The following is a 15177-nucleotide window of genomic DNA, read 5'->3' as shown; positions in this document are numbered from 1 at the left end:
CTCGGTTAATTTGAATTAGTGTGCCTTTTATCCTGACCATGTTGACAACAAAAAAGGGCCACAGACTTTTCTTTTGATTGTAACTAGGTTGTGCTAGTTATGGGTACTGGTGAATATACAAAGAACTCTTTGTAAATTGCTTGGAGCTGTAGAATGAAACATGTTATAAGCCTTTTTTTCCTAGTGAATGAGAAACCCTTAATTGGTGTATTTATGTTTTATAATATACATTTGTAACTTATAAATATATCATAAAAGTTTATAAGGTCATTATAAAATGATTCCAGTGTTATATTCTTAATATGCATGTATTATAATACCATATTGCTCTCTGTTATGAACAGTAACTAATTAGAGTCAATTTGTATGTCATGATATTTCCCTAAAAGTCCTGAAAATTTTATGAATCTGGACTGACTCTAGTTACGATTCTTGCCCTAAATTTCTGATTGAATATACTTTGATTTGTTCCTTAGAAAAGTTCCATTCCTATATGTAAAAATGCCAGTTTCGTATGGTTGAAACTAAATCTTTTACTTGGCATAAGGAAGGGGCAGGAATTTTATTTCAGACTTAAAAATGTACATTAGATAAATTTAATTGAGGTGTCAAATTGGCTTTTAAAATTTTTTTTAATAATGTCCACACACAAAATATTTTTCTTTCAATCATATTGGTTTAGTGTCATTATGTTAGAGACAAAGTTTCATGAAGTGAAAAGAACTTTTAAAAACGATGCTTCAGAGCTTAAAAAACAAAATATATTCATTTTTCTTTATCTATTTGATCAGTAGCAAAGGATTAAGTAAAGGTACAGATTCTGCTGTTACTTAAATTCACTTTCCACTTTTACTACAGAGTCTGTGTTGATTTTTTTTTTTTTGAGAGGATAGGACATGTTTTATTGAACATGTTCATTTGATTTATAACTTTCATTTTTTGTTAGAGAGGTTGTGGGTTTACAGGACAATCATGCATGAAATACAGGATTCCCACATTCCACCTGTCTTAGTCTGCCAAAGGGGTGTCAATACGAAGTACCAGAAATCTGTTGGCTTTTTATAATGGGGATTTATTTGGGGTAAAAGCTTACAGTTCCCAGGTTATGAAAAGTCCAATTCAAGGCACCATAAGAGGTGCTTTCTCACCAAAGTCAGCTGCCATGTGTTGAAGCAAGATGGCAGGAAATCTCTGCCTGGTCTCTCCTTCCATTTGGGTGTCTTCTCTCAGGCCTGGCTGCTCCTTTTTCTTCCTGATTTCAGATGCAGGTTGGCATAGGGCTTGTCTCTTAGGGCTTCCTGTATCAGTCTTGGCTATTCTGCGCTCTTCCCGTTCAGCTGTAAGGTTTCAGGTAAAAGGCTCATCTCTCCCTGGGGCCTCAATTGTTTGAGGCTTCTCCTTTCTGTCTCATGGCAGAAAAAAAAATGACCGAGTTCTCTCTTCCTGTATCCGTCCGTGTGAGTCCGTTTATTTCGTACTCAGCAAGGAGGTGGGGACTCAACCTGAGCCACATTTCACTGAGGTAGTCAAATCAAAAGCCCTAATCTTAACATAATCTAATCAAAGACACCTCAGCTGAGTTTAATTCAATCAAAGGGTATCACACCAAGAGGAAGCGATTAGTTTAGAAACATAATCTTTCTCTTTTTGAGATCCATAAAATAATCTCAAACTGCCACACCACCCTATTATTAATACCTTGAATTGTTGTGGTTCATATATTAAAATTGATGAGAGCAAAGTATTATAATTGTACTATTAAATATATTCCAGGGTTTAACTTAGGTTTCACTGTTTATGTTCAGTTTCATGGATTTTTTTAAAATTTTATTCTCTAGTCCATATATGCAACCTAAAATTTCTCCTTTTAACCACATTCAAATATATAATTAAGTGCTGTTAATTATGTTCACAATGGTATGCTAACATCGCCATCATCCATTACCAAAACTTTTTCATCATCCCAAATAGAAATTCTGGACATCTCAAGCCTGATATCCTTTTCCCTATTCCCATCCTATCCCCTGGTGACCTGTATTTTAGATTCTGAATCTATGAGTTTGCTTGTACTAATATTTCTTATCAGAGCATATGTTATCCTTTTGTCTCACTTATTTCACTCAACATGATGTTTTCAAGGCTCATTGATGTCATATTATCAGGATTTCATTCCTTTATAGCGCTGAGTAATATTCTGTTGTGAGTATATTCGTTTTGTTTATCCATTCATTAATCAATGGTTATTTGGATTGCTTCTGTTTTGGCAGATGGTAATAATGCCACCAGGAACAACAGTGTGCAAATATCTGTTTAGAGTCACTGCTTTCAATTCTTTTGGATATATACCCATTCTTTTGGTTGTAAGGGGATTGCTGGGTCATATGATAATACTTAACTTTTAGATGAACTGCCAAACTGTCTTAACACAGTGACTGCATCATTTTACATTCCCATTAGCAATGAATGATTGTTCCTATTTCTCTGCGTCCTTTCCATTTTCTGTTTCTTTAATGATAGTCATTCTTGTGAGTATGAAATAGCATCTCATTATGGTTTTGATTTGCATTTCCCGAGTGGCTAATGATATTGAACATCTTTTCATGTGCTTTTTGACTATTTGTCTGTCTCCTTTGGAGAAATGTCTATGCAAGTCTTTTGCCTATTTTTTAATTAGGTCATTTGATTTTCTGTTGTTGAGTTGAAAGATTTTTTTTAATACAATCTGGATATTAAAACTTTACTGTGGTTTATAAATAGTTTCTCCCATTTCTTAGGTGGTTGTTTTGATTTCATGATGAAGTTCTTTTAGGTATAAAAGTTTTTAATTTTGAGGAGGTCCCATTTATCTATTTTGTTTGTTTGTTTGTTCCTGTGCTTTCCCTGTAAAGTCTAAGAAACCATTGCTTAACAAAAGGTCCTGAAGATGCTTTCCTACATTTTTTTTTGCAGGAGTTTGATAGTTCTGGCTCTTCTGTTAAGATCTTTGATGCATTTTGAGTTGATTTTTTTAATAGGGAGTGAGGTGTCCTTCTAGAAATAATTCATTTAGAAACAAATATGTATTCATATATAAATTCAGATGGCTTTCCATTGTTATACAAATGCTAGCACTATGCACAATGTTTTGTGCCTCTCTTTTTTATTTATGTATCTTGGAGATAGTGTTTATTAGTTCGTATACAGGTACTGTGTTCATTCTAGAATCAGCATAGTATACCATTATAAAGAAATGTCCCAAATATTAAACATTTTCCTATGGATGGACATTTATTTTGCTTCCTATCTTTTGGTGTTGTAAACGTTTCTGCAGAATATATACTTGCATATAGGCCATTGTGCTGATGTTTGAGTATATCTGCAAGATAAGTCATGTAATTGCATGGGTATCTCCTTCTTGGGTCTTCTGTTTTCTCAAATGCTACCTTCTAGGGAGACCTCCCTGACCTGCTAGCTATCCTAGCCACCCAGTGGCCTCATCACATCATCTTTTTATTTTTATTTCTTAACTTTTTTATCCTAAAATTTTTCAACATATTTTTAAAAGTGGAGAATAATATAATGAACCTCTATGTACTCATCATTCATCCTTTTTAACATTTTAAAAGAATTTTTATTGAGATATATTGTTCATATATGATCATACATAAACAATAAGTGTATAGTAAAAATTGTAAACTTACAAAACAAACGTGCATACCGTCACAGAATGCTCCCATACATCACCCCACCATCAACACCTTGCATTGATGTGAAACATTTGTTACAAATTATGAAAGTGCATTGTGAAAATATTACTGCTCCTCGTTCATCTTTATCAATTATAAATATTCTCCAAATCTTGTTTTATCTTTCCCCAACACATACTTTTTCCTTAACTACTTTAAGGAAAATTCCAGATATGTAATTGAATTTTACCTATTCAGTATATATCTCTAATATGGACTTCTTAATAAAAACAAAGGATTTTCATTATATTTCACTATTACATCTGACAAAATTAGCAATATTTCCCTGATCTCAGCTAATACCTATCTCATATTTTACTAAGTGGCTAAAAAAGGTCCTTTTACAATTTGAGTATTTTGAATCAAGGTCAAAACAAAGCCTACGCATTGCATTTGCTTGCTATTTCTCTCTTAATTTATAACAATTCCTATCCCTCTTTTTTTTCATGCCATTTTCCCCCTGAAGAAATAATGCATATAATTGTATGTATTTAATGTTTAGGATTCTCTGCTTTCTGGATTTGGTTGCCTGTTTCCTCCTTGTAACATATTTCTCTGATCCCTGTATTTTCTGTAAACAGGGTATCTAAATTTGATTATATTCAGGTTCAGTTCTTCTTTTCAGTTATACTTCATAGATGATGCAATGGGTTTCCATAATAGGAGACATGATTTTTGCTTTCTCTCTTTAGAAACGTTAAGATGGATCATTGTATTAGGTGTTCTTAGCTTGATCCACCGTCTGTAAAGTTCCCCATTGATATTTTACCTAACGATCATTTATTAGATTGATGATTCTATTATTTGTTCTAATGTTAATGAATTATTTAATTGCTGAATCAAGTTATTTCAGGTTACACTTTTTTATGGGTATGCTAAAACTCCCTGATGAATTTTAAAGTTAAGTAGCAGTTAAGAAGTAAATTTACATTTCATCTAGTTTATTTTTTTGCAAATTAGATTAGAAATTACCAATACTCTTTTAAATAATGTTTCAGTAAGGGCTGCTTTTGAATCATAGATTACTATTCAAAAATAATTAATAGTATGTGTGGAATATGTCCTGTCAAATTTATAGTTCTATGTATAGGTATTATTTTGAGAAATCAAAAATGTTTCTAGATTTTTAGAACATATTTTCTAAAACCTAATTTTATTTTTCCTCTTTAGGTTATTAAGTGTGGTATGCTGTGATTTGGATACTCTTCTCATATTAGAGGCTCAGTATCAAATATCTGAAATTTTATTAAATGCTCAAGAAGAAAATGTCTTAGAAACCTCTGAGAGTCGCAGGTAAAAAAACAAAACAAAATAAAAAAACAAGGGCTATTAAGGCGTGATAATAATAACCGTTTTCTTTATAGGTCCTTTTTAAGGCCAAGATATATAGTTTGTTTAATGTTTTTCCACTGTCGGAATTCAACAGATTAAAATAACAACAATGTAAAAAGCAATTAAGTACTTAGATGTTAGAGTTAGAAAGATGATGATAGATATTAGTGGAGAGAGCTTACAGGGTACTGTTTCCTAAATTCGGTGTTTTTGTTTTATTTATTTTATTTTTAGTTAAGCTCCAGCTTTATTAATAGGTCCAAGAAATTGTATTACCTTTAGATAATGGCTAACTATGTAAGATAACCCATTGAACAAAATGATTTTGTGTGCCTTGTAGAGATACTCTTTACCCATTCTCATAACGATTTTAGTAGATAGTCATAAATTCTGTTTATTTGCAAATGATATTATGGTATTACCTTGATAACTTTCCCTATTAATAAATCATATTTGATACTACCTCATTTTGGCTGACATTTATTTAGTATTCATTCAATAGCTGGCATTGCTTTAGTGTCTACAATTAAAAAAAAAAAAAGTGCCTCCATCCTAGCCAGAACTTGGAAAACTGGATTGAAGATGAGAGAACATTTAAAAGTACTATAGGTTTGATAGAGAAGGAGAGTATTATTTGCTTCAGGGGTGTATTGAGGCTGATTAAAAACAATATTTAGATTCTGAATTTAAGGCACTGAGTTTAGAACAATCAGAATGATGATCTGATTGTTAAAGTCACTGTAGAAAAATGCATATTTTAATCCCTAATTCTTTAAATGCTGTAACATTGAAGGAGATATTATTTTATTAATCTCATATCGATTAGATCTCCGTTAATTGTTTGCTCTTTGACAAAGAAAATTATCAAATAAAAAGTGAATTTAGCTGTTTGTATTTTTTAAAGCATTACCTTGATCTGTTTTTCAAACTTTTTTCTATAGGAATTATCTTGCTTTCTTTACAATGCAGTGACTTTATTTTAAAAATAAATTATATTCAATTAAGGAGATAAAACTGATATATTTATTTTTCAGGGACTTCATAATTGATGGTTTATCAGTAGAGAGAAATCATGTTCTTGTTAGGATAAGTGTTATCGGTGGGCCTTTAGAACGGAATTTGCCTCCAAGGATGTTAGAGAAGGTGAGTAGGGTAACAAGGAGGGGGAATGTCTTCCTCATTTATTTAGAAGCAGGATGGCCAACTCAAGTGACACAAAAGAACATTAGACGCAAATGTTTCCATCACAGAGTTGAACTTTTGTTATTGAAAAACATTGGAATACAAGTAAACACTTTCAAACTCCAAGAGTATTCTTGAGGTCAGGGGTCATGAATGCTACTTTGTATAACCGAGTAGTGTATTGTTTTTTTAAAATGTTGTTGTTCTCCCTGTGTCTATTTTTTACTTTCCATGTCTTTGACCTTCATGATATCTAACTTCTATTATATGGCTTTTTAAAAATTTTTTATTTATTTTTTTCAGGGACAATATCAAGTACTGCTTCTTCCATACGTATTCATAAAGTTTGGTTTTCTGAAGATTTTGTTGTTATTGTTGAGTTCATTCTTGCTTTGACTCTAACTCTAGAAAGATAGACATGATTGGCAGCACAGTTAGTTTGGTAAACCAAATAGCAAATACAGGGTTTATTTTGAAGACTGTAATTTTCCTTTCATTAAAAAAATAGTAAAATCATCATTGTCAGTCCCAGTTGTGAGAAAAAATTATCAGATGTCTGGATTTAATTTTATTTAATGTTGTTTCTGTTAAACTTTATTTTAATTATTCACTAGAATATTGAGTTGTAATATTAAGTAGCTTTTGGTTCGGTGGGCAATAATTCTAGAGTTCAGGAAAGAAAAAGCTAATTTAAATTAATGATATTTCAGAAAATTTTAAAATTCATTAATATTTTAATCATCTTCCTAAAGCCATCTGTCTCGCTTCTTTTTTTAGGGTAATGATCCATATCCTTGGCCAATGTTTTCATCATATCCTGTGCCAAACTATTATCTTCCAGAAGTTTCAAGAAATGATGATATAAAACAAGGTAAAATACTGATAATCATATGCCATATTGTTTTAGAAACTTTGTTATCATTTGAAGAAAGATAAATATCATGAAAGGAGATAAGTATTTTTCATTTAGCATGTCACATGGGTGTATTTATGCTTAGTTCTTTGAATTATATCAGTTTTACAGATATTTCTTACAAAATAAAGATTTGTATGATGGCAATTTTTATGTTTTGGGGTTAAGTTGGGATGAATATGGCCAATAGCAATAGCTATTGCATTTTAAAAAAGGAATTAACGAGTTTTTGATTTGTCTAATTTATTCTAGATCTGTAGAATTTATTCAACAGAGTAATATTTTTGAGTATATTCTATATCCATGCACAAGTCCTATGTGCTCAGGACTTAAAATATAATGAAAATTATGGTATCCACCTTTGAGTAGTTCATGAAGAATACTTTGAGTAGTTCATGGAGAATACATGTAAGCAATGAGAAAATTGTATGGTTGTACATTGTGATCGGAGCTACAATAGACAAAGTGTAATGTGATAGGGTAGCATAGCTAAAGGCACACTTCAAAGAAAATTATGTCTAAAAAGACATGAAGTATAAATATGCAGCTTTTTCTGGGCAATAGAAGATAGTTTTTTAGCTGAGAAAACTGCAGAGGCCAAAAGGATCAAGTTATATTCAGAAAATTGGGAGTAGTTCAAGGATATCTAAAATTTGGAATGAGGGCAAGAATGACAGGAGGTAAGACTGGACAAGTAAGCCAGTTCCCGCTATGAGGACAGTGTAGTTCAAGCTCAAGGGTTTAGCCTTGATCCTAAGAGCAAAGGAAATTCAAATAGAAGTTTTAAGCTAGTTCTAAGATGAAATTTGAAAATATATGATCAAACTATTCATTGTTATGAGAAGCTCATTCTTTTTTTAAAATAGCTTTGTTGAGGTATAATTCCCATACCACACAGTTCACCCAATTTAAATTGTGCATTTCAGTGGTTTTTAAAATATTCAAAGATAGGCAACCATCACCACAGTCAATTTTAAAACGTTTCCATCATCGGGTACTATTAACAGGACCAACAAAATAGCAGAAGTGCACCACTGACTCACAGGGTCATTGCCATAACCTTGCCTTTCTTTGATCATGGAAATTTAAACGGGTTACTCACTGAAAGACTTAAGCAGATGTGAAAGGACTTCTGCATGTTCCCAGTCACTCCCTCCACAACAGATTCCTACAGAGGGCGTCTGGGAAGTTCTCTTCCTTGGGGCTTTTTCAGAAGCAAATGAGAGTTCCATCTAATGTGAGCCACTTGCATACCAAATGTGTGACTTTGCCTTTCCCTTTAATGCCCCTTGCCCTTTACCTCATCTCATGTCCTTTCTTTTTCTATAGTAATTATATGCATATTCTGCATCAACCACACAGGTTTTCTTTTTTACTTCTTAAGATACATTAAATTTCTGTCTCTGGGTCTTTGCTTTTGCTGTTCTCTTTTCCTGGAATCCTAATTCCTATTCTTCCTATGGGTAGTTTCTTCCCAACCTTTTGAGCTTAGTCTAAATATCACTTCAGAGTTCTTTCAACCATATTGAAAATATACTTCTTCGCTACTTTCTTTCAGACCCCTTGCTTATTTTTCCAACAGCACTTAAACACTTAAAGAGTGAGCTTATGTATTTATTTGTTCACTGTCTGCTGTCCTAGAATATAATATCCATGAGGCAAAGATGCTGTCTGCCTTATGAAGTAGGCAGTAAATAGCTATTTATTGAATGAACAGATGAATAAATGTGATATGTCTTCTCTCTTTATGCCTCCCATCATCAAATTCTATCTTCCAAGACGTTGTCAGTGAACATTGGGAATTCCTCCCAGGCTAATCAGAAGAAAATTATTATTTTTTCTCATTCCCTGGAATAACCTCTGATAAAACTCATTTCCCAAAGCATGAATAGCTTTACAGTTACAAAGCGCCTTGAGCATGGCTTCTGTATGTATCATTTGTGAAGTAGACACCTTTATTATAGTTATTTTGTCATTTACAAAAGCACATAAAAGGTGTGCATTGTTAGCATTGCATCCCATTTTTCCAGAATTGAAAAAAATAACCAAAAAAATGCATAGCCTTTTATTCTGTGATTACTTCAAATTTAGTATCTTATAGCCTCAATATATTACTTTACTGCTTCTTCTACACCATTTATACTTATCAGATAGGAAATTGATTTTCTGCCTGGCAAAACAGTTTCTTTCAAATACTGTATAAAATAGTAAGTTCCATGATGATAATCATTCCCATTCATAATAATAAAATCTTTAGAGTCAGATTGTTCAGTGTTTTTAATTGGATATTTTTAGGCGACATTATTCTTCAATGAGAAAAGAGATCATTTTAAAGTTTATAATATGTAAGATATAAATATTTCCCTCTATAGAATTTTTTTCCTAAACACAAAATAGTTTTTCTTAAAATAAATTAGGTGAGATAAGTTGGGAGATTATCATACAAAACTGAAGTGAATTCTACTTAAAACTTACTTTTCACAGTTTGTAAATTTTCAGCTTTGAATGAACAAAATATATTATGTTCTTAATCATTAAGGATTGTGAATCTAAACCACTGTATTAAATCAGTATTATTTGTATAACAGCACAGGTGAAGATACAGAACTGCTGATAATGTTATTGTTTTAATATGTTGGGAGATAGGAAGGGCTTTTTGATAAACATTACTATGTATAAATTTATTTTGAACTTTTTATAGTTGCTGAGTACTGTGTACAGAACTCATCACCATTGCAATATATTTTTGGTCAGTGAGGAAAGAAATACTATGGGACAAAGTTTCTAAATTAGAGATGGAGCTGAAAAACAAGAATATTATGTTTTCTTTCTCTGGAGTTATGAACTGTTCAGTGCTCACACAATAAAGTTCATGTGTTTTATATATATATGTTTAGGACGTCAACATATTTTATTTATCCTAGTTCATGGTCACCCCCTCTATCTAGTTATTGAGATATCCTGATATTATTTTTAATTGCTTGTATTAAAAGATGAAATTTAGCCTTTTTAAGTAAAAATCTGTTATTCTGTTATTGGAACATATTTTTAATTTAACAAGACAGATTTCATTAATCTATACTGATTTTTTAAAATACATTTTCATATCTTTACTGAGTTTGATTCCTTATTCACTTTACTGGTTCTTTTTTTTTTAAAGGTTTATTTTTTTATTTATTTCTCTTCCCTTACCCCCCACCCCCGACCCCCAGTTGTCTGCTTCCATTCGCTGTGTGTTCTTCCATGACTGCTTCTGTGTTTATCAGTAGCACCGGCAATCTGTTTCTTTTCGTTGCGTCATCTTGCTGCGGCAGCTCTCCGTGTGTGTGGCGCCATTCTTTCGTGCTGGGCGGCTCTCCTTACAGGGCACACTCCTTGCTTGTGGGGCTCCCCTATGCTGGGGACACGCCTGTGTGGCAGGGCACTCCTTGCGTACATCAGCACTGCACACGGGCCAGCTCTACACGGGTCAAGGAGGCCCAGGTTTGAACCGCAGGGCCTCCCATGTGGTAGGCGGACGCCCTATCCATTGGGCCCAGTCCACTTCCCATGGTACTGGTTTTTGCTGACACTTTGATGATTGATGCTTTCTGAATTTTCAGAAGGTAAATCCATATCCATGTCACTGATGAATTATCTTAATTTCTTTTTAACATGTAAATGGATGGCAATCTATTATACAATCCTAATAGTATAGTTTCCAAATTTGAATATTATCTACATGGTATGTGGAAATAAACTTTTTAAGAGAGGAAAGGAGAAAATGAGATGGATTGTAATGGTAACTGTAAATTAACAAAATAAAGAAAAATTCCCTGTGTTAATGGCCAGACTGGATTGTTGCCATTGCCAGTCTGATAAATTATATAAAATTTAGGTAAAATGACCACTCTCCTTCAATCAGCAAAAAATAGGCATTTTCTCCTCCTTTTTTCTTTCCTTACTGTTTCTAACCTTGGATTTAGGATATATTTTCTGCAGAGAAAGGTAATAGACTTTTATTTGACATCATTCTGTTAACTGAGAAGACTGGTAGTACTACTGAGATTATGGTTTCTTTCCTATGTAGTAAATCTTGATCTATAGCTGTTGAGATTCTTAGTTTAAATATCAGAATAAGTATTTCTTTTGAATAGTAAAGCTTTTCACTATTGAAAGATTGAAACTAACTTATCTGTAACAACCAGAGGAACTAATTCATGTGCTAGTTAAGCTGCCATAGGATCATAAGGGAAAACTAATTCCTGAGTTTTTAAAACTATCTACTGATTCTTCTTAGGTAAATGTTTAGTTATCAAATATTAAAGGAATGCAATATGGTAAATCCAAAATGAGGAATAATCTATATAAAATGTGGATGTCATATTTTAAGGATCTACAATTTTTCAAACAAAATAAAAACTCATAAGAATCCCCCAATTTAGAGATGGAGATATGCCCAAATTCCCTATATTAATTAGGTCTATGTACAATTCTTGGATACCACTACAAAATTTGTTATTTTCTTTATTTTAATAAGGCTAAATGGAAATGATGACTAGGTTAACCTACATGGGAAAAGAAAGATCAGTAGAAACACAAATGGAAAGCAGGTTAATAGAAGGTTGACTTACTAAATTAAGGCTTGGAATTGGTTGCTAGTTCGTTTATAAAGTCTGTTTATTTTGTTTCTTTTGCAGCATCTTTTATGATATTCTTTATAAAATGGGCACTCAAAATTACTGCCTTATGTACTGGGAAAGAATTATTAAAAGTTTTCTGTGTAAATAGCATATTTTCTTTTGCAATTATATTAAGCTTACATTTTTCTTCCCCTTGAACTTCTGGTTCTTTCTTTCTATAAAGTGTTTCTTTCTACATTATCTATAATATTTTTATATAATCTATGATCTTTCTTTCTATATAATCTTTTAAGGAGCAAATTACACAGTATCCTTGAATATGAAAAATATTACAGTGTTCACCCATAACAGATTTCACAGTTTAGTTATGAAACATTGTAGCCATGATTGGTGAGTTTTGTAGACATGAAACTTCATGACCATGTAGCGTCCAGCACAATCAAAATATAGAACATGTTTATGGCCCCACAAAAATTCCCTTTTCCCTGTTGCAGACAACCTCTCTTCACTCCCAGTTGCAATTGGTGTTTTTCCCATTACTCTCTATCAGGGTTTCTCAACTTCAACACTGTTAATAATTCTTTTTGATGGAGAACTCTCCTGTGTGTTGTAAAATATTCAGCAGCATCTTTGGTCCCTACCTACTAGATACCAGTAGAAAACACTCCCCCTTTCCCAGTTGTGAAAGTATAACCAAGATCATACAATATTATTTGTCTTTCATGTCTGAATTATTTCAGTCAACATGATGTTTTCAAGGTTCATTGATATTGTAGCATGTATTAGAACTTCATTTTTTTATGGCTTATATTCCATTGAGTGTAAATGCATAGTTTATCCTTTCATCTGTTGAGGGACACTTGAGTTGCTTCCACCTTTTAGCTATTGTGAATAATGCTGCTAAAAACGTTGGTATACAAATATCTGTTCAAGTCCTTGCTTTTGGTTCTTTCGGGTATATACTAAGAAATGGAATGGCCAGATCATTTTGTAATTCTGTGTTCTGCTCTCTGAGGAACTGCCAAACTGTTTTCCACAGTGACAGCAATGTATAGGGGTTTCAGTTTCTCCTCATCCTATCAACTCTTGTTATATTCTGTATTTTTTAAAAATAGTCATCCTCCTGGGTGTGAAGTCATATCACGTTATAGTTTTGATATGCATTTTCCTGATGACCAATGATTTTGAACATCTTTTCATGTGCTTATTGGCCATTTGTGTTCTCCTTTGGACAAATGACTGTTAAAGTTCTTTGTCCATTTTCAGAATTGAATTATTTGTCTTTCTGTTGTTCAGTTGTAACAGTTCAGGTTCAGGGTTCAGGCTTCCTTGATTCCTCTCTTCCCGGGGCTTGCTTCTCTCCGGGCTCAGCTCCCCTAGTATCTCCACAGAGCCAGCTGTAGACTACCAGGCAAATAGCTTCTTTCTCTTTCCAGGGCCTTTTCTCTTTCCTCATTACCAAACTCCTCTGAGTGCGTACTTTCCAGGGCTCCAGCTCAAAAACTCCAATTCTCTTCTTTTGCCCCGTCTTTTATCCAAAGTGTGGGGATTCAACACCCTACTGACATGGCCCAATCAAAGCGTTAATCATAATATAATTAAGTAAATGTAAAACTTCAGACAGAACAGGTTACAAATATAATTCACTATCTATTTTTGGAATTCATAACAATTTCAAACTGCTACACAATCCAGAGTGTACAACCAGTGACTTTTAGTATAATCACAGAGTTGTGCATTCATCTCCACAGTCAATTTTAAAACTTTTTCAGTACTCCAAAAAGAAAAACCCATATCCCTCAGCAGTCACATTTTAATTCCTCTATCTTCCAGCCCTACATAACTGTTAATCTAATTCTGTCCCTATAAATTTATTTATATTTATATTTTATATAAATGGAGTCATATAATATGTAGTTTTTAGTGTCTGGTTTATTCACTTAGCATAATGGTTTTTAAAAATTATTGTTTTATATATATATTTTAACTAGAGAAGTTGTAGGTTTACAGAAAAGTCATTTAAAAATATAATTATTCCCATATACCCACTATTTTTGACTCTTTGCATTAGTGTGGTACCCTTTTATACAACTGATGAAAGAATGTTAAAATATTACTATAATCCACAGTCTACATTGGTTGTATTTTTCCCATATATCACCCTATTTTTATTACCTTGTGTAGTGTCATACATTTGTGATAATTCCTGAAAGAACATTCTTATATTTGTATTATTAACCATACCCCATCATGTACAACAGGGTTCACTATGTATTCTATGTTTTTTCCCCAGTTATAAAAGTAGAACTGTTCCATATTGAAATTTTGAGGAACATAGAATGCTATCATTAAAGAGATAAAATCACTCATATCTATTCCATTCCCACAATCACTCATTTTAAGTTGTCGTATACGTATGAATATGTTATGGAGGAACTTCCATTCCTCTTGCTTCATGTCTCCATGTCAAGGATCTCAGCTGGAGTAACACCATTGACGTCTCCCTGGACCTCCTCACTTAACTCTGCAAAAAGTAGAGGGATCATTGATGATAGATTTGGGAGAAGGAGTTGAAAATCTTGGATTGGCCTATTTCTAGGCTGTATTTTTCAAGTTGCTCGCTTTTCAGGTTATGTTCCCACTTCTAACAGAAACAGTTAGTAGAGGCCTTCTTTGGTTGTCTATTTTTATCTGTTCACTTCCTGGGAGAAAGTTGGAAGTCTAGTCAGAAGCAGATGCCTAATTAGGCTGTTTCAGTACTGTGATGGTTAGGCTAATGTGTCACCTTGCCAGGTAGTTGTGCCCAGTTAAGCAAGCACTGGGCTAATTGTAATATAAGGACATCTATGGGCTTTAGTCATCAGTGAGTTTACTGCATAGATGGCTGATTATATCTGCATCACAACCAGGGAGATTGCCCTCAGCAATGAGTGACATTTTATCTTATCAATTGAATAACTTAAAAGGGAAGTGATTTCAGCATTTAGAGAGACTTCCCCATATCCTCTTTGGACAGCAAAAACTCCCCAAAATTATCAAGGACCTTCACTGGACTTTCATCAGTACCCCTGGTTTGCAGCCTGCCTGTGGAACCTGGACTTTTACATCCCCACAGTCACATGAAAGAATCTTATAAAATCTCATCCTCTTAATAGATGTCTCCCGTTCATTCTTATCTCTAGAGGACCCTGACTAATACAGCTTGGTACCAGGAGTGGTTCTTGAGGAACAGAATCTTAAACATGGGATGTCTGCGGTGGTTCTGGAAGTTTTGCAGTTGGCTCTCTACTCCAATTGGACTCAAGGACTCCCTTTCCAATAAAGAAGAGGCCACTAAAAGTCCATGGCAATGGAGAGACACAAAATATCATCATTGGATTCCCCTACTTTCATGCTTATCAGT

The 15177-nt window shown here is 33.3% G+C and overlaps 1 protein-coding gene across 2 annotated transcripts in view; it reads left to right on the top strand.

The window, feature by feature from the left end:
* TBC1D32 (TBC1 domain family member 32) overlaps window positions 1-15177 on the top strand; it is a 251432-nt gene that overhangs the window by 179859 nt on the left and 56396 nt on the right. For both annotated transcript variants that reach the window (XM_058307341.2, XM_058307340.2), the window contains 3 exons: window positions 4896-5018; window positions 6092-6200; window positions 7017-7110. In XM_058307341.2, coding sequence (XP_058163324.1) covers window positions 4896-5018; window positions 6092-6200; window positions 7017-7110 — 326 coding nt within the window. The remainder of the gene's footprint in view (window positions 1-4895; window positions 5019-6091; window positions 6201-7016; window positions 7111-15177) is intronic.

Source organism: Dasypus novemcinctus, chromosome 11 (genome assembly GCF_030445035.2).
Source record: "Dasypus novemcinctus isolate mDasNov1 chromosome 11, mDasNov1.1.hap2, whole genome shotgun sequence".
NCBI lineage: Eukaryota > Metazoa > Chordata > Mammalia > Cingulata > Dasypodidae > Dasypus > Dasypus novemcinctus.
This window is presented reverse-complemented; position numbering and strand designations above follow the sequence as displayed.